Source organism: Andrographis paniculata, unplaced genomic scaffold (assembly GCF_009805555.1).
Source record: "Andrographis paniculata isolate CXL003 unplaced genomic scaffold, ASM980555v1 Contig70END, whole genome shotgun sequence".
NCBI classification, from domain to species: domain Eukaryota; kingdom Viridiplantae; phylum Streptophyta; class Magnoliopsida; order Lamiales; family Acanthaceae; genus Andrographis; species Andrographis paniculata.
In genome coordinates this window covers 1,514,969-1,534,064 of record NW_026137607.1, presented here as the reverse complement: position 1 = coordinate 1,534,064, position 19,096 = coordinate 1,514,969, and the positions used below count along the sequence as shown (strand labels likewise).

The 19,096-nt window shown below is 31.4% G+C and overlaps 1 protein-coding gene across 1 annotated transcript; it reads right to left on the bottom strand.

Annotated features, from left to right (window-relative positions):
* Nucleotides 1-6,624: 6,624 nt before the first annotated feature.
* On the bottom strand, nucleotides 6,625-8,302 carry LOC127264510 (uncharacterized). Its single transcript, XM_051294076.1, has 3 exons — nucleotides 8,075-8,302; nucleotides 7,082-7,186; nucleotides 6,625-6,804 (listed from the first exon to the last, which is right to left on the bottom strand). Exons 1-3 carry the CDS (start codon nucleotides 8,168-8,170, stop codon nucleotides 6,625-6,627), a joined length of 381 nt encoding a protein of 126 aa, XP_051150033.1. The 5' UTR covers nucleotides 8,171-8,302.
* Between the last annotated feature and the right edge of the window lie 10,794 nt (nucleotides 8,303-19,096).

Sequence of the window (19,096 nt, the reverse complement as noted above, 5' to 3'; positions counted from 1 at the left end):
TATTTGAATATTAGTAGTGTAAGTTAAATATAGATCACTTGAAAATTAATTATAGTAATTAAATAAAAAGTAAAATAAAAAGAATAATTAAATAAATAAAAAGTAAAATAAAAAGAATAATTAAATAAATAAATAAGTAAAATAATAATAATAATAATAATAATAATTAAAAAAAATAAAGTAAGGCGGTGGGGCGGGGTAATAATTCCCACCCCCCACCTCATCCATATCAATTCAATTGCAGAAGAACAGGGAGAAAGACAATGCGAAGAAGGGAAAAAAAAATAACTTTTTACGTCGAATTCGTTAAAAAACTAGTTCAAGTATTTTTCTATGTTCACGAATTATTGCTATTTTTACTAAGTAGAGGAAGTTTTGAGTAGAAGTAATTATTTAGTAAATTGGGGTAATATTTGTAATTAATTGTTGTTAGATACGATACTAAAATCGTGAAAAGAGCTGTAAGAGTTAGGGTTATTGATGTTTTTGGCGAATTTCAGGTAAGTATAAATTAATTTGCAACTACAATGCATAAATATATTATTTTGTAAGTTATTTATGTTTGATTGATAATATGTGAATATCATAAAACTATAATATGTGATTAATATTATGTGATTATGTGGTTTGAACCTGTGAGCTCTGTATATAAATTGGTTTCCGCCTGTGAGCTTTGTATGTGATATGGTTGGCCTGTGAACTCTATATTTGATGTTGAAGGAGTCTGTGAGCTCAAAAATTGATGTGGTTTGAACGAGTAAGTTCAATAATATCTATATATTATGAAATATGTTGCATTGCATTTTCATTAAGCATGCATATCATGCATTAAAATGAAATAAGATGGTTTTACTACGTTAGACCATTGATTATACACCGATGGTGGGAGAGGCGACCTGAGGCAACCTGGTGTAGGCCACCGTCTATTGTGACTTTACATACAATGCATAAACAATGCATTCGGAAGAGGCGACCTGGGAAGAAGCGACCCGGGGAAACCTTGCGAGAAAACCCGGTGTAGGCTACCTGGTGTAGGCCACCGTTTGATTTGAATATGTGGATATTGAGCTCTTTCCGGTGTATAGCAGTGTGTCTAGGGGACCTAGAGAGTATTTCATAAATAAATTGGTGATTTCAAACGAGAGCACATTCTGCATAATGAAAATTTTGATAGATCTCGCTTTTTCAAGATCTTTACCTGTGAAATTCATGACTTAAAATCCTTGTGTTCGACCTGGAAACTCACCAGTAAAAAGAGTATAAGTAATTGTGATAACTACTCAGGGTCTACAACCACATGATTTACTATATCTGATCGCTTTCCTATATACATCACTCACTGATTTTCGAATATAAATTTCCTGTGGATTTGTACAAATTACGAAATGCAATTTTAGGTTATCAGTGTACATATATGACGACCTGCGGGCAGGACCGTGACTTGTTTTGCTTCCGTTGTTCTATATTACGTCTGTTTTAGAAGTTGAATGGTGTTGTTATAAATAGTATGTCGATTGTGTAGTTTTTGATATGGTTTGAGATCCTTTTGGTAAATGTTAACAGGTTACTGTTGAGTTATGTTATGTTTTGCTGAAAAAAAAAATATATATAACAGGTTAACATGTTGTTATATATGTATGTAATTAAGAGGGATTATAGCATGTTCATCGTTTACTTATATGTTGAATTGGTGTTAATAGTATAGTGTAAGTATGGCCGTGTCAAATTTCGATGGTGCGCTCTGTAGAATCTTGGCGACTACCATTTGATTAGTTATTGTATTTCCATAGGATCTCATTTGTGCTATAGTTGTGCCCGTTTTTTTACAAGAAATCTTTCATGGATTCAGTTTCATTTATGATGGAAGTTTCAAAAGTGTGTCTTGCTATCTATAATTTCACTAATATTACCTTGGCCAACCCTTTATACTCATTTTTTAGTATCATTCAAACTTCTTTAGTTATGGTGGCTCCTACTATTCTAGAGAAAATTGAATCATCTACTAACTGTTCGATGAATCACGATTTTGATGTTCTTTGTTTCTATTTTCATTGTCATTGGATTCTTCATATCAAATATTCAGGAATGATAAGATTCACTCTTAAATATTGGTATTTGTGATCGAGTAACAGAAGAGAGATTAGGAACAACCATGAACAAACATAAGAATATAAAGATACAAAGCTAACTTTAACACCAATTTTGTTGAAAAATCTGGGAAATAAATGATCTTGAAGAAAAAAAAAATTACCAATGTGTTTTATCTACTCACGTTATGGCCTACATATATAAGCAAATTATACAAAATGCTCACATAATTCAAAAGATTTCAAAAGAGACCCAACAGACTAAATATGGCTAAAGGTGACAATGAGTTGGGAATTGGTGGTGTTCAATAAGACCCGACCCGAACACATCTTTAGACCCGAATCAAACTTAATTATACCAAGATCCGATTGTACTTGGATCCAATATGAACTATATCCGATAAGACCCAATGGACCCACTTGTACTTTTGTAATTCTTAGAAATTCAACTAAAAATTAGATCCAAATCCGAATTCAGACCCAATATATATCAAAATATTTTTAATATAGTTATATTGTTAAAAATTGTTTATTTTTCTTAAATATAATTGATATATTGATGTCCGGGTCTGGATCTGGACATAGTTTACCCTTGATTTAACCCGGATCCAATTAGAGTATACAATATCAATCATATCCGATCTAATATCCAAATAATTTGACCAAATCTCAAATAAATGGATCGAATTTGAATTGATTCTCGAGTGTATCCTGACTCATTTCAATCTCTAAATATGGTCTAAATGACACCGACTTAGTCTACTAGCAAAGCTAGTAAACATTTTGTTAGACGACAGCTGAAAATGACAATAGTATTTCAACAGCACGACGGCGGCAAAATCAATAGATGATATATGGTAGATGGAAAGAGGGTTAGAAATTGAAGTGTAGAAGAATAATGAATCAGTGTACCTTGCAAAAGCAGCAGCAGTGGAAAGGACTAAACTGCAAATTATAAATTTTGTTTTAGAATTTAAAAAATAAAAAAATAAAAAATACAGCACATGGCATGATTCTATTGATAGGGCTGAAGGGACAGTGGTGGCCCGGGCGCCGAGGATCCGCGCCGAATTTCAGTTAGTGAAGAGAAGAGCAAGGGATAATTTTATTTATTTATTTATTTATTATTATTATTTTTCTTTTATCATTTTGTGGGATTATCTATCTAGGGTAAGTTAAGGAGATCAAATAAATATTAAAGATATGGTGAGTATGCACACATAACTTAATCGAACAAATTATCTAATGCTCTTAGTAGAAGAAAACATTATAAACTAAGTGAAGTCGATCTAAAGCATTACTTTCAATAAGCTCCAAGACATTATAATTTTGTTGGCATAAAAAGGTTTTGGTCGTTGTTGTCTGAAGGTTAGTTAGATGATGGCAACAGACATGAGTGATTTGTATTTTATTGTAAGTTAAATAAACTTAATGCACATTGCACAAAACACTCTAAAAAAAATGGGCTTATACCGGCCCATATTTAGGCCCAAAAAATGTGCAAACTTTGAGGCTCTTATGTAAAAATCCCACATCGGAAGGTGTGATCTATATTTATACTTTATTGCTTCATTAAAGGGCATGATTAACAGCCACCTATGGTTCAGTCTCGGGCCATGGGACGAGCTATAGAGGATCGTTGGCTTTTGGCCCTGGCTGTCTGACAGACTAAAATAATTTTTTTTAATTTATTTTTAAAGAATCCAAGACAATCGATTTCTTTTTGTGGCATACATATAATCATTAATCTAGAAACCACCAAATCCAAGAATCTCTTAATTCTCGTACTTGCATGCTATAAATAATGCAAAATCTAAGACTAGATATATACTAGAATTCAAGTTTTTCTACAGCTCAGACACCTTATTAATCCACTGTAAAAACTTCAACACCAACATCATAATCAAATGAATTATAAAAGTATAAAAAATTCTTCCCCAAATATGACAATCCTGAATGAGGGATTTAAACCATAACTCTAAACAAATTCATCTTAAATTGAATTAAGCTGCAGCTTGTAAATGATAGTATCTTATAAGATGACGATGATAATTAACGGATGGTTCTTGAAATTACGTTGAGCATAGTGTTCAAATAGAGGATAATTCAATCTTATGTCTTTCCAAGGATATAAGAAAATTCATACACGGGATTAGATTAAGAACTCGATTTTCAGCAAGAAAAAATATATGGATCGAAGTTTAAAAATAGAGAGCATATGGATGTCTAAAATTTACAATAATTTTGTATTCTCCTCAATAGGAAATAGATTTTCCTCTTGCTTTTCAGAAAACCAAGAACTTATATATATATATATATATATATGTATGACTATCCTTTCACTTGAATTGAAAATTCGCCATGGTTCGATTCAAATGTTAACTTTGACTTTAAATTTCAAACTCAAACTCTATTTGAAAGTAGGGATAATTATTTACAAATATACACGTATTTGATATTCAAGCCAATCAAACAAATACCTGAAATCACGAACCTTATCCGAATTGAACATTTCGGTTAACCAAAAATATTTGCAAATAATTCGAACCGAACCGAAATTAAAAAATATATACTATATGAAAAAATAATTAAAATTCTAATTAAATAATACTATTTGCAAATATTTCAAAAATTCTAGCAGAAACTGAACTGAATATAATTTTTAATATAAATTTTAAAATACAATAATATAAATATATAAATATATTTGGTTCGGTTAACCAAACCGAAAAAATATCAAAAATCAAAACCGAATCGAATCAAACAAATATCAAATATGCCGTATTTGTATTCAAACTAAATTTACTCGGTTAATCGAAAATTGGATTCAGTTCAATTTGATTCAGCAGATTGACGAATCAGTTTGGGTTTTTAAGTTTTTTACGATCCCTATTTGAAAGTATGTGCATTATTCACTTTTAAATGTAATCAATAGCATTCCAACTTTAGCCACAACCTACCTCATATTCATATTGATGCTCCAACATAAAATGGTGCTATTTGTCTCTTTAGTAGTTGGAGGGAGTAGAATGGCAAATTAAAATACTCCTTCCGTCTCATTGAAATGTTACTATTTTTTATTTTTGTTCATCCCAAAACAAGGTTACCATTTCCTAATTTAGTAGTTGTACTACCTATCTAACATAATAAATACCTTTTCAACTTACAATATATTACACAAATGCCATTACTTTTATATTATACTATACTAATAGAGGTATTTTTGTCTTTTTTTACTACAATTCAATATAATACTAATATTAAAAAATTTACGTGCAAAAAACAAATGTCACTCTTACAATGGAAGGAGGGAGTATATGAATATTATGGACTTAATTGAAACAACTCATACCATTTATGATTTTGGTTATTAGGAACATGCTTAAAATAAAAGAAATTACTATATGGAAAAAGAATATTAATGGAAAAAGAAATTACACATATATGGTATTAGAAAATTGTGTAAACAAATATTAGACATAATAAAAAGTACAACAATAATGTGTGTTTGGTTTGAATTTCTTACTCAAATCACTATTATTTACCTTAGTTTTTAATAAAAATATATTATTTTTTAAAAATTAATACATTAAAATAATATTTAAACAAAAATTTAAATCAAAATCCTAACTTCAAACAAACTTAATTTCGAATATGATCAACTATTGATCCGATCAAGCCGCATTAACATATATTAATATATATCATCATATTTATAATACAATATATACTGTATTATATTATAACTCAGCATATGCATCTTATAACATATATATATATATATATCTGCTAAAATATGTATAAACATACGTTGATCACCATTATACTAGCATATGCTGATCCGATCAAATCAGTGCCATACTGACTTGGTCGGATCATGATCTGCAGCCATATATATATATATATATATTAGATTGACAAACTCACTAGTGTGATCCATGTACAATTGTTAGTATTGCTCATTTCATCATTTCAGTTTCATCCTTTATGTTTGTTCCGCCCCTAACATTTGACAGATAAAAATATATCTATATTATAGTGGTCGTTTATTCATAAATTCTAGATTAAAGAAGATAAAATATATACGTTATAATAAAATGTTATATGTAAATAAATATATGCTTTAAATATTAAAAAATAATAACAAATTAATGCATATTTAAACATTATTCATATATTAATTTATGTTTGAAAGAATTGTAATATAACAGAACTTTAAATTTATCTTAATATATCAACCATTTATACAAATGACTATCAAAACCATATATTAGAATTAATTCATTTTAATTAAATCTCAGTGATAGATCAAACGATGTTTGTCCAAAAATATGTATATATATATTGTTGTTGTTATTATTATTGAGGTGAAAAAATAGTTGAATGTAATATTTCAGAATAAAAAGTATGTACATAATTGAATGTTAATGTTTAAAGAGAAACAAACTTAATAATGAAAAACCATAAAAAAATAACAAAAATATAGAAACACTGCATATTAGGATCATTTTAATTAAATAGTGACATTATGTTTTCTTTACTCCATTGTATTTAATCTAGAATCATATTTACGATTGCACGACATGTTTGACAACACCATGGCAACCTCCATGTCGTTTGCGCGACACTCATCCTCTTTGTAGAGTTCAAGCAGGGCATATGTGCATTCTTTCTCGAGACGGCTTACGCTGCCCCCATGTTGCTCAATGCTGCGTCTCTGAAATAATAAAATCAATTGATTGAATAAAATGTAATCCACTAGCGTGTGTTTTTTTACACTAAAAATTTCAGGTTACTATTATTTGTATTCTGCGTTTTTCGAAAAAAAAAAATATTTTTTTTCTCTTACAAAGTATTCAATCATATATTATTTTAATAACAAACCCAAACTAAAAATTTCCCAAACTTATCAAAAGAAACAAATCAATATCTCATTTTAGTAGCAAATGATGAAAATAGCAATGAGATTGTCGCTTCCACGCTAAGAAGATCACCTCATTTCTTGGATTAAGGAGGTGAGTATCGCAATTATTTTGTCTTGTATTCATTTTCGACCGTCTTCCTTTCTTTGGAATGTACTTTGTTGAAGGTTTAAGGCTCTACACAAAAAATGAGCCATTGTACATACTTGTTAGTAGATGGTGATAGTTAAGGTTCATTGCAACATATATTTGACCTATGAGTTTCATATTAATATGCATAGCTATTGCAATGTCTGAAAATGTTTTAAGTGATGCATCGAATAAAGATACCAGTGAAATATAAAGAAAATTGAAAAAAATTAAAATAAGTAACTTTGTTATGAATTAGCAAACTTGTACAAGATATGAGCAATTATACAAGGGATTTGCTATCTATTGTACAAAATATCATTTCTTGGAACGTTTTTCATTATATTTGTCTTGAATTTATTTTACATTGGTAAAAATGATGTGCTACTGGGCAAATATTCTTGTGATCGAAATGAGATCTTTCTATTATGATAGAAAAGATTAATTTCTTTTCGTCGTATTTGCATCTTTCGCAGCATACAAACAATCATCGATTGAAGAAACATAAACCAGATCATCCTCATTCTCGCACTTCTATAATAGAAATAAATGAAAATCTAAGAGAAGACATTGAGATCAAATATTTCTGCAGTAAGATTTTTTTTTACATTTTGGATACTTCATCAATTCACTATAAAGCTCAACACCAACAGCATAATCCCATGAGTCACATAAATATAAGCAATTCTTCCTCAAACAATCCAATCAAGAATAGGGTTTCTAAACCAAAACTCAAACAAATTCATCTGAAAGAGAAAATTAAACCCAACTGAACTTATAAATCACATCCCATATAAAATTAAAATAAAATAAGGGTCCCTTAAATTCCCACAGCAATCAGAGATAGAACAATTCTCAAACAGAAAGTAAATCTATAAAACCCTAAGAACAACAAAGCAATTGGATCAGATACATGGAATGAAAGCACAGATCGACCTCACCAGCCTGCTGCTTCCGATTCCTTCTCCAATCACCGTTGCCTGTTCCATCTGCGACGGCTGAGAAAACATATTCTGCTGGGGCGGAAGCCATTTTCGAGACGAAAAAGTTTAATCTGGAGTTGACAGAACTAGAAAGGGTAGGGCAGCTTTGTAAGGAGGATAAAGCCAGTGATTCTTACGATGACAAAAACCTGTTTTCTGACAACCGATTCATCGAACGCCAAATGCAGATGCGCACAGCGGCGGAAGACGACAAACCCTGTTAAAACGAAAAGGTTAATTTACAAAATTTCTGTGATTCTTCGGGTGACAATTTGTCAAAACTGTAAATTTTAGGGGGATGATACCAAAACTGTAAATTTTAGCGAACTCCAAAATTTTGGTATCATCTTGATATTAAATAAAATTCAGGGAGCATCATTATCTTTTTAATCCCTTAGATCATTTTGATCACCGATCCAAGTTTAAGTTTAATTGAGGTGTTTTGACAATTTAAAAAATTAATTATGGATCTTAAAGAAGAAATCAATTATAAAGAATTATCGTGATGGGAGATTAATAATATAAATAAATACAAAAAAGTTAAATAGAATAATAACATGAGTTTTACTCTTCCAAAATAGGGATCAATGGTACAAGATAGTATTTACTTTAATAACACTAGTTTGCCAATTTAAGAGTGTTGTTCAAAATTCCTTAGTACTCGTGGGAGATGAAACATCTTTTATTATGTAACTTTAATTTTTTTCAAATTACGTCATGTACAATTTGAATAATTATGCCTTGAATAACATTAAGGGTGTTTTTACCTAAGAATTTTCTCTTGATATGATTTTCGATTAATATTAATAAAAAATAGAATATGTTTGTTCTATTTTTGGATTGATGTGTTATTAAGTTGGGTTGGTAATATTAAAAAATAATATTTTTTTGTTAATTTGTTGATTTTTTTATGAATGAATAATATATATATATTATATATTGTGTTAATATAGCTATATTATATTTTTTTATTAATATTTATGTGAATTTGTATAATCCAAGTGAACAAACTGAATATATACACACATCCACATAATATAAATAATATATATTATATTCACTTATCAAATATTTAATATAAATTTTTTTTTCTATTATCGATACAATTCTTCATAATTCATATTTAAAAAAAAAAAAAACCTAAATTTTCCACAAGATAAGTTTAGAGCTAGCTGAAGCCTTTGAGCAAGAAACGTCGATGGACACACAACCGAAAATCCTCGTGGGACATGTTTATAATCTTGCTTCAGATATCAACAAGATCTGATCTGAAAAAATAATTTATTGAAAGGTAAAGAGACAAATTACATTAGACACATGTGAAAACATATGAGAAATATTTTCTATAAAATATTAAACCATTGTTCAATTTGGATGGAAACATATTATTGAATACTAGAAGGTTTGACAGTCACCTTTGTAGCCTGCGATTGCTTAGTAATATCACCAGAAAAATGACTAAATTTGTTTGTCCACATGCCTCGTATAATCTACTAAAATCACCAAACATGGCAAGAGTAGGCTTAACTAAATTCCCAACACAACTAATTCTATAATATTTCTTGAAATTCCATCGACATTGTAAAATGTAAACATATTCGTGTAAAATTTAAGAAGCAAGAAAATGCTTCTTTCTTTTTTTTGTTTCAATTATTTATACTTTACCTTATCTATTTAAGAATTATTGTAATTAATTCATATATAAAAACAAAATGATTTCTCATTGACAATAGAATATATATAGATCAGACCGGGTTTCTTAGGCAAATCTTCCAAAGTTGGCTGAAATCTCAATAAAATAAATAATCATGAATTTATGTTCTTCCATGATTCTACTTTCTTTCTCTATATATTATAGAGAGAGAGAGAGAAAAGAAGTTATAAACTTTATATTTACTCATTTAGATTTTAACCGACAATGTAAAATTTGCCCAAGAACCCGAACTGATCTAAAAATCATTCATTTGTCAAAAGACATAAAATATGGAACAAACATAGTTATGTATGTAATTCATACGAAAATAAAAAATATAATCAAATAAAATATTTAAGAGTTTATGTTGCATAGAGGTTGTCAAACTTGACAAAACAAAGAATACTACAGAAAATTTCATAAAAGAAAAGTAAAATCCCTCTTGCACAACTCTAGCATGAATGGAAGTATGTTATATAGCTATATACACATCAAAATCGTATAATTGATTTTATTAATTTAAAGTGAATTCACATATCATCATTAGAGGATTATGAAAATTCAATCTCTAATATCCTTTGGTACTCCGATATAATCAATGATATATTTACCAAATTTATCATACCCCTCGTTCTATATAAGGAAAGTGGCATTTTTATTAAGGTCTTTTATTGTCATAATTTTAAATACTTTATATAATTTTTTAGAAAATTAGTTGATGATTATTAATATTTGATATTCTTTTATGAGTAATTACTTGATGGTTATAGTCATCAATTTTAGTTTGTATGTGAAAACAAATATCTAATTTGAAAATTACATTAACATACCATTTTTAAAGTAGTTATTGCACTGAATTAATAACACAAAATTGTGGAATTTTCCAAAATAAGATAATATTTTTGTAATTTAAAGTATTGATTTATTTTAGATTATAGAAATAAATACAATTCAGAATTATAATATTTTGTGTAAATCATTACAAAAATAAAGTAAAATGAAAGATGTTCATAATTTTTGGATAAGATCTATTATAATCATGTAGGCAGTAGATGTTATTTGTATATGGCTATTGGTTTCCCATTATAGTTATATATATTTTAATAGAAAAGAACTAAATCTAATTAAATTATATTAATCTTTGTAAAAACTTTAGAAAATTACAACTAAAATCTAGCTATTGATTTTTATTTTTATATTTTTATCTGAATAAAATGAATAAAATTGAAACATATACATATATATTGTGGAGCTATATATTAGTTCACTTTATGAGTTTAGCATTTATGATTAAATATGTACATATGCCAATATGCCAATGTTACTTTCGGTATATAAAAAAACGTGTGAACAAATATTTAGTGAGTAATTTAATCGATTTTCTTTGAAGTTGAATATTATGGAGAACACGCTTTGAAGATCGAAGGAATCATCCATGGCATCAAGTAAATCTGTGACACTTTTGGTTATAAGCCTATTGTATTTGTTGTGGTTTGTTGATATATATATACATATATATTGTATATATTTAGATGCCTAATATATCTCTTGTATATATATAACATTGTACCCTAATTATAATTTGTGAAATTCAGTTTATTCCATTAATTATAACATGGTATCAAAGCCATGACTTTTCCCCGAACAAATCGAAACAATCCGCGCGTCTCAGATCGCACCTTTCCAACCGTTGCCGATTGTCACCGCCACAACCACTGTGTTTGCCGCCACGAGACCGGCCGGAATCCGGAACAGCTCGGCCAACGGCGGCGCGTGAGCCTCACACGCGCCTGACAAAAATTCTGGCCGAACGCTTCGCCGGCGCGTGGATGCGCGTGCGGCGGCCGTTGCCGGCAATTTTTGCAATGTTGTGTTCGGAATTTAATTTCCTCTACGATGGTATACTCATATTTTCCGTTTGAGCAGTTTTCTGTATCCGTCTGATTTTCCGTGTTTCGGGTTCGATTCGATTTTGTCTGTGTTTTTGTCGTTTCAGCTTTCGGCTTGAGATATTGTCTACACTTGAAATTTTCTTTATGGAAAAGATGGATGTTCATATTCCGATAAGTGTTGTCATGTCTGGAGATAATTACAGTTTGTGGGCACAATCGATGAAAAGCTTCCTGATAAGAAGGAAATTATGGCGGATTGTTACAGTGGATATAGTTGCTCCAATTGCTCCGGTTTCTATAGGAGAAGTTTCGCATACCACCAAACTTGTTGAATCTTATATTGAAAAATAGGAGTATTGGGACAGTAAGAACCATATGATTCTTACTTGGTTGCGCAACATTTCCACTCCGGCAATACATGTGCAGCTTGCCCAATTTGAAACTGCCAAGGCAGCGTGGGATTTCTTGGCAGTCCGCTTCCGTGCTACTGGTTTGGCGCACTATTATCAGTTATGGAATACTCTCCATGATCTAAAACAGGAACCAAGACAATCTGTCAACGACTTCCTTGCACAAGTGCAACCCCTTTGGCATCGGTTGGATCAAGTTGAGATCAGTCCTGATCATCTTTGCCTCATTCAGGTCTTGATGGCTTTACGTCTAGAGTATGAGGCAGTTCGTGCATCTTTGTTATATCGTGCATCTTTGTTACATCGGCATCCACTTCCTACCTTGGATGCAGCTATTCGGGAGATTCTTTTTTAGGAAACTCGTCTCCACCTAGCCAAGGCTCCTCTGCTTGATTATGCTTTTGCGGTCACCGCCTGAACTCCTGCTCAAAGTTGTCCCCTCTGCTGCAAACAATGTCAGTCTTCTGATCATGACTTCGGTCACTGCCCCAAGGTGGAGTGCACTACTGTCATGTTTTAGGTCATAATATACAATATTGCCCTACTAGGCCGTCTCGCTCTGGCAGCAGTAACTCCAAGCCTCGGCATGTTCGTGGACCTCCTCAGTCTAGTACCTCATTTGTCACAGCCTTTGCCACGTCTGCGCCTACGCCTCCCACGATTCAAGACTTAGAGGCTCTTCTTGAATAGGTTCTGTCTTCCAATACAGCCATGTCTACCACATCAAGTAACTCTCCTTGGTATTTTGATTCTGCATGCAATAATCATATGACCTCTAATATACGTCTTATGACCTCTACATCCACCGCACCAGCCCTACCCCTTATCCTTACCGCAAATGGTACCCATATGCGCATGGCCTATACTGGACATACAACCACCTCGTCCTTATCCCTCCCCGACACATATTTTATTCCCCAATTAACCTTAAATCTGATTTCAGTTGGTCAATTAGTTGATTAAGGTCTCACAGTGATCTTCTCTTCTACTCGTGTGCAGGTTCAGGATGCGCAAACCTGGCGGACCCTCGGGAAGGGCCGGAAGACATCCTGCTTATTTGAACTTGAGTCACTTCAGCTCCCTCGTCCCTCTATCTTGGCTGCCACCACCTCTACAACATCCTGCTTTCAGTGGCATTATTATCTTAGTCATGCGTCCTCCAATAAACTCAGGTCTTTGGTTAGTCAGGGTCTTTTGGGTTCTGTCAGGTTTGAGTCTTTTAATTGTGTGGATTGTTCGTTGGAAAAACAACCTGCCTTGTCATTTCCTCATAGTACTTCCGTTGCGGATACACCGTTTTCATTAGTTCACTCTGATATTTGGGGATCTTCGCCCACTATGTTTATGAATGGTTTTTGTTATTTTGTACTTTTTATTGATGACTGTTCACGCTTTACATGGATTTGTTTAATGCAGCAGTGTTCTGAACTTCCATATATTTATATGGACTTTGCTAAAATGATACCTACCCAATTTTCCTCCACCATAAAAACTCTCCGCACAGATAATGCTCTTGAGTATACTGATTCTTCCTTTCTTCGTTTTCTATCTGATCAGATTATTGTTTTCCAACGCTCCTGCCCATACACCTCTCCACAAAACGGTCGCGCCGAACGTAAACACTGTCATATCCTCGATACAGTCCGTACCCTTCTCTTATCTGCCTCTTGTCCAGATCGCTTTTGGGGGGAAGCCGCACTCACTGCTGTCCACACTATAAATCGTGTCCCTTCCTATGTCATGGGTAATGTCAGTCCATTTGAAAGATTATTTAATCGAGCCCCTGATTATAGTCTTCTCCGTTTTTTCGGTTGTATAATTTTTGTCCTCCTCCCCCCATGAGCGCACTAAGTTGGAACCTCGCGCGCGTCTGTGTTGCTTTCTGGGATACGGGTTAGAGCATAAGGGTTATCGTAGTTGGGATCCCATTTCCAATAGGCTACGTATTTCTCGTCATGTCACATTCTGGGAGAATACTAAGTTCTCTACTTTGTCCCGCTTTCGAGTCCCCTTCGATTGTTCGTCTCTGTTCTTTACCTTGTCCTCTCCACCTCTATTTCCTTCCGATGACGCGGCTTCGTCCCCCGCTCCTGACGTTGTCCCGATTGCGCCTCCTGAACCGACGTTGATCCCCGAGCCTATTACTACTCTCGACTCTGCTGCATCACCTTTACCAGAACCTGACACTACTTCGACCTCAGACCCTGACCCTGGCCCTCACCGTTCCAATCGGGTTAGTCACCTACCTACTAACTTACTCGATTATCACTGCTTCTCTGTCAATTTGTCCCACCATGAGCTCAGGTCCTTTCGTGAGGCGTATGCGGATCCTACTCTGTATCGTCAGCTGGTGGGAAGTCTGATCTACTTGACTGTCACTCGACTGGATATTGCCTATGCCGTCCATATTGTCAGTCAGTTTATGTCTGATCCTCGGACGACTCATCATTCTGCTTTTCTACGGATTCTCCGGTACATCAAAGGTACTCTCCTCCATGGGCTTCATTATTCAGTTCATTTCTCTTTAGTTTTGACCGGGTATTTCTGACGCTGATTGGGCGGGAGATCCCTCTGATCGCCACTAGACCACCGGGTTCTGCTTCTTCCTTGGTGACTCGCTTATTTCGTGGCGCAGCAAGAAACAAACGGTTGTCTCCCAGTCCAGTGCAGAGTCCGAATATAGAGCACTTGCCGACATCACTGCCGAGCTTCTATGGCTTCGCTGGCTGCTGGCTGATCTCGAATTGCCTCAGTCCTCTGCCACTATTATTCATTGAGACAGTCAGAGCGCCATGAAGATTTCGACGAATGATGTCTTCCACGAGCGTATGAAGCACATTGAAATCGATTGTCACCTTGTATGTCATCACGTTGCTCATGGCAACATCTCATTGTCTCCCATTCCTTCTGCTGATCAGACTGCCGACGGTTTCACCAAGCTTTATCTTCCCGGCCGTTTTCAATCATTCTTAAGCAAACTCAAGTTGGGTTCCACCATTCCACCTTGAGTTTGACGGGATGTTGATATATATATATACATATATATTGTATATATTTAGATATATATATGCCTAATATATCTCTTATATATATAACATTGTACCCTACTTATAATCTGTGAAATTCAGTTTATTCCATTAATTCTAACATTTACTCAGTTAGATCAAAACAATTTACTGTGCAGTAAGTTGTTGCACAAACAAATTAAAGAAGTGAATTTTGTCTTTCTTATTGATAGAATTGAAGATGTTTGATCTTGCTTTGTTAAAATTAAATATAACTAGATGATAGACCTAGATTAGAATTCTTCATAATTAAGTCGGTGACCGTACTTGAAAAATAAATCAAGTATGTGTTGTATTTTTTGTTATCACATTAATACACATAGTTTTGTTGCAATTACAGGACAACTACAAATAAAATCTATCTTATAACCCCTTGTAGTTACACTCACAAAACTACACTCCATGTACTAATCGAAGAACTTCTTTTGTGCTCTTATGCATATTTATATTAAGGTAAATTAAGCAATGCTTTTCCATGGCTCCCAAAACATATCATTTAGTGCACTGTGCACATATTTTATACTTTACCTGTAGACAAATAAATTATTGCAATTTTATTTTATTTTTTATGAGATGGTAATTTGCAATCGCTATCTTTTAAGTGGGTTATGAGTATCCACGTGGAGATGAGTGATGGGTTGTCACACAAAAATCTGACTGAAGTAATGTTGTTCCATATGATTCGGATTTATAAGAAAGGCATTGTTTTTGTTGCATTTGCCACATTTATAATTAGCTCAATTCAACTCAACCACATAAAAAATTATAATTTTAAAATATTATTGAAGATATATTTAATTTATATTTAACACTGTTAATATTCTATTGTTTATCATTTTTTTAATAAAAGATATAAGAATATTGGGTGATTCCTAATATATAAAATATTATATCATAACTTTTAGTTTTGAATAGTTATAGACAACTTCAACGTGTTCTTTTATGACATTGTTTTTAATTTTTAATTTTTAATTTTGATAAATATTTCATATAGAATATAATTTTCACAATTAATTATGCCTCACAATTAAAACACCTAAACTATAAATACTAAACCAGCACACTCAGTATCTTGGCATGGTAAGATGTATACAGTCAACTAAAATGGTACCTAACACTAGAAGAAATTATCAATTTTGTAACGAGATTTTTTCGTTCCTAAATTCACTTTTTTCTGTTACTAATGATATTAGAGATGGAATTACGTTAGCTACGTAAACTTTAGGAACGGAATTCCGTTACAAATATACTATTTTTTTCTGTAGTGGCAATATTACTAAAATAATTTGGAATAGAAATAAGTGTCTTATTATTTATTTATATATTAAATTCAATTATTTTTAAAAGATACATGAGGTTCAAATTTTCACACCTCATTAAGTTTTTTTTTTTAGCCATGGTCTTTATGTTGACAACTATTTTTTTTTTTCATTTTTATTTAAAGAAAAAAAAATTAAGGGACTAAAATCGACGTCTATTGTTTTTATTTAAAAATTAAAAAAAAATAAAATGCCAATATTGATGTCTGATCTTTTTCCATTAAAAAAAAAAAAACAACGCCTTATAATATATTATAACTTGGAAACATTATATAAATAGAAATAAATTCATTAAAATCAAAATTATAAAATAATGTAATTAAGCAATAATAGCCTCAGTACTAGAAATAAGAGGAATTGCGGGAATAAAACTAGTAAAATACTTTTATGGCAGGCCCCATCCATCCTAACCTAGAAAAAAAAAATTGTTATTGTAATTTAGTTTGATTGGTGCATGTTAATCTTACTCTTAATTCTGATTATTTTAATGAAAAGAAAAAACTAGAAAAATTAAAGAAGTGACAAATTGGTGTTGGAGAAATAATTTGGATCGAATGAAAATACATAATCTTGAATATACTTTGAGTCGCGTATATTCGCTTTCCTTATACGATACTTTGACCATATTAACACCCCGGGTTACGCAGAATTCGTACGAGAATAAAACAAAGGAACACTAGATTTTTTGTTGAAAAATTGAGCAAGTAAAATATTGAGAAATTATTTGTGTATCAAGATTAGTGTCATTTTTGAAAATATTTGAACTTGAAATTTAAATCCAAAAGACACGATCTTTTCATGAAAATATACAACTTTAATTTTAAATTGAAATGATTCAATTTATTCATTAATGTTATCGTTCAAATTTAAAATCAATTAAATTTGAATTTTTTAAGGTTAAATGCATGAATTAATTAATGTAATTCCTATATTGAAAACAATATTTTTCAAATAATATGTACCATAATTTTCACATTCATTATATTATTTCACAATTCATTTAAATAAAAGATTGTTCAAATAATACTTCCTATAAAAATTATGAACATTAAGTAAAGACCAACAAATGATAATAAACTATACATAAAACTTATCTAATGTGAAATGTATTATTCTTAAATAAGATTACAATCAAATAGTTTTAATTAATAATATTCCTTCGTACCATATATTGCTAACCTTTTACTCTTCCAAAATAGAATCAATGGTACAAAATGGTATATACTTTAATAAAAACTACTTTTTCAATGTCAAAATATTATTCCAAATTCCTAGGTGATCATGGTAAAGCGATGAAACATCTTTCTCTAGGCAACTTTAAATTTTTTTAAGTTAACTCACGGACAACTTAAGTAATCATGTTTTGAAGAACATTAAGGCTTTGTTCATCTAATAATTTTATATTAATATGATTTTTAATTAATATTAATAAAAAAAATAATATTTTATTTGTTCACAAAGATTCAACCATTCAACAAAAAAATATTACTTTTTATATCATCAATAGAATTTCTCATGCCTCATTAGAAAAAATAAAAATAAAAAACAAATCAAACTGAAACACTAAACAAGTACATTCTAAATTTCCCACAATATTATCTTGGGACATGCCCTTTCAGCATACGTTTAAAGCATGAAGCTTTTGAACAAGAAACATCAATGGACACACAACTAAAATTCCTCATAAGACCTGTTTATGATCTTGCTCCAGATGTCAACCGGATCCGAAGAAATAATTTATTGGGAGGTAAAGAGGCAATGATGTTTTTTACTTGAAGGAATGATATCTTGAACATAGACAAATTACATTAGACAAATATTAATTTCAATACGAAAAAAGTATGTGTCTGCCCAAAACATGTGAAAACTTATGAACAATATTTTCTATAGAATATTAAAGAATTGTTCAATATAGGTGGAGACAAATTATTGAATGCTAGAAGGTTTGATGTTCACATTTATATCCTGTGATTGATTAGTAGTATCATCAGAAAATGGTTGTAACCTTGTTTGTCCACATGCATTGTGCAAGCTACTAAAATCACCAAGCATAGAGAGAGTAATTAAGTTCTATAATATTTCTTGAAATTTCAATGTTGAGACTGTAAAACATAAACATATTTGTGTAAAATACGATAAGCAAGAAAATGCTTCTTTTTTTAATTATTATACTTTTACCTTTTCTTTTTAAGCATTTTCTTTACTAATTCAAATATCAAAAAACAATTCCTCATTGACAATAAAATAGATCAGACCGGGTTTCTTAGGCAAATATTTCAAAGTCGGCTAAAAGCTAGATAAAGTAAATAAAGAATCATGAATTAAGCTCTTACCATGATTCTACTGTGTTTCTTTATATATATATATATATACAGATACATATATATAAAGAAGAACTTATAAACTTTACATTTACTCATTTAGATTTTAACCAACGATGTAAAATTTGTCCAAAAAACCCGACTGATCTAAAAACCGTTCATTTGTCAAAAGACATAAGATTTGAAACAAATATAGTTATGTATGTAAAGCATGTTTGTGCAGACACATTCTATATATTGTGAACAATTTTGAAACTTTAAAGCACCAAATTAAA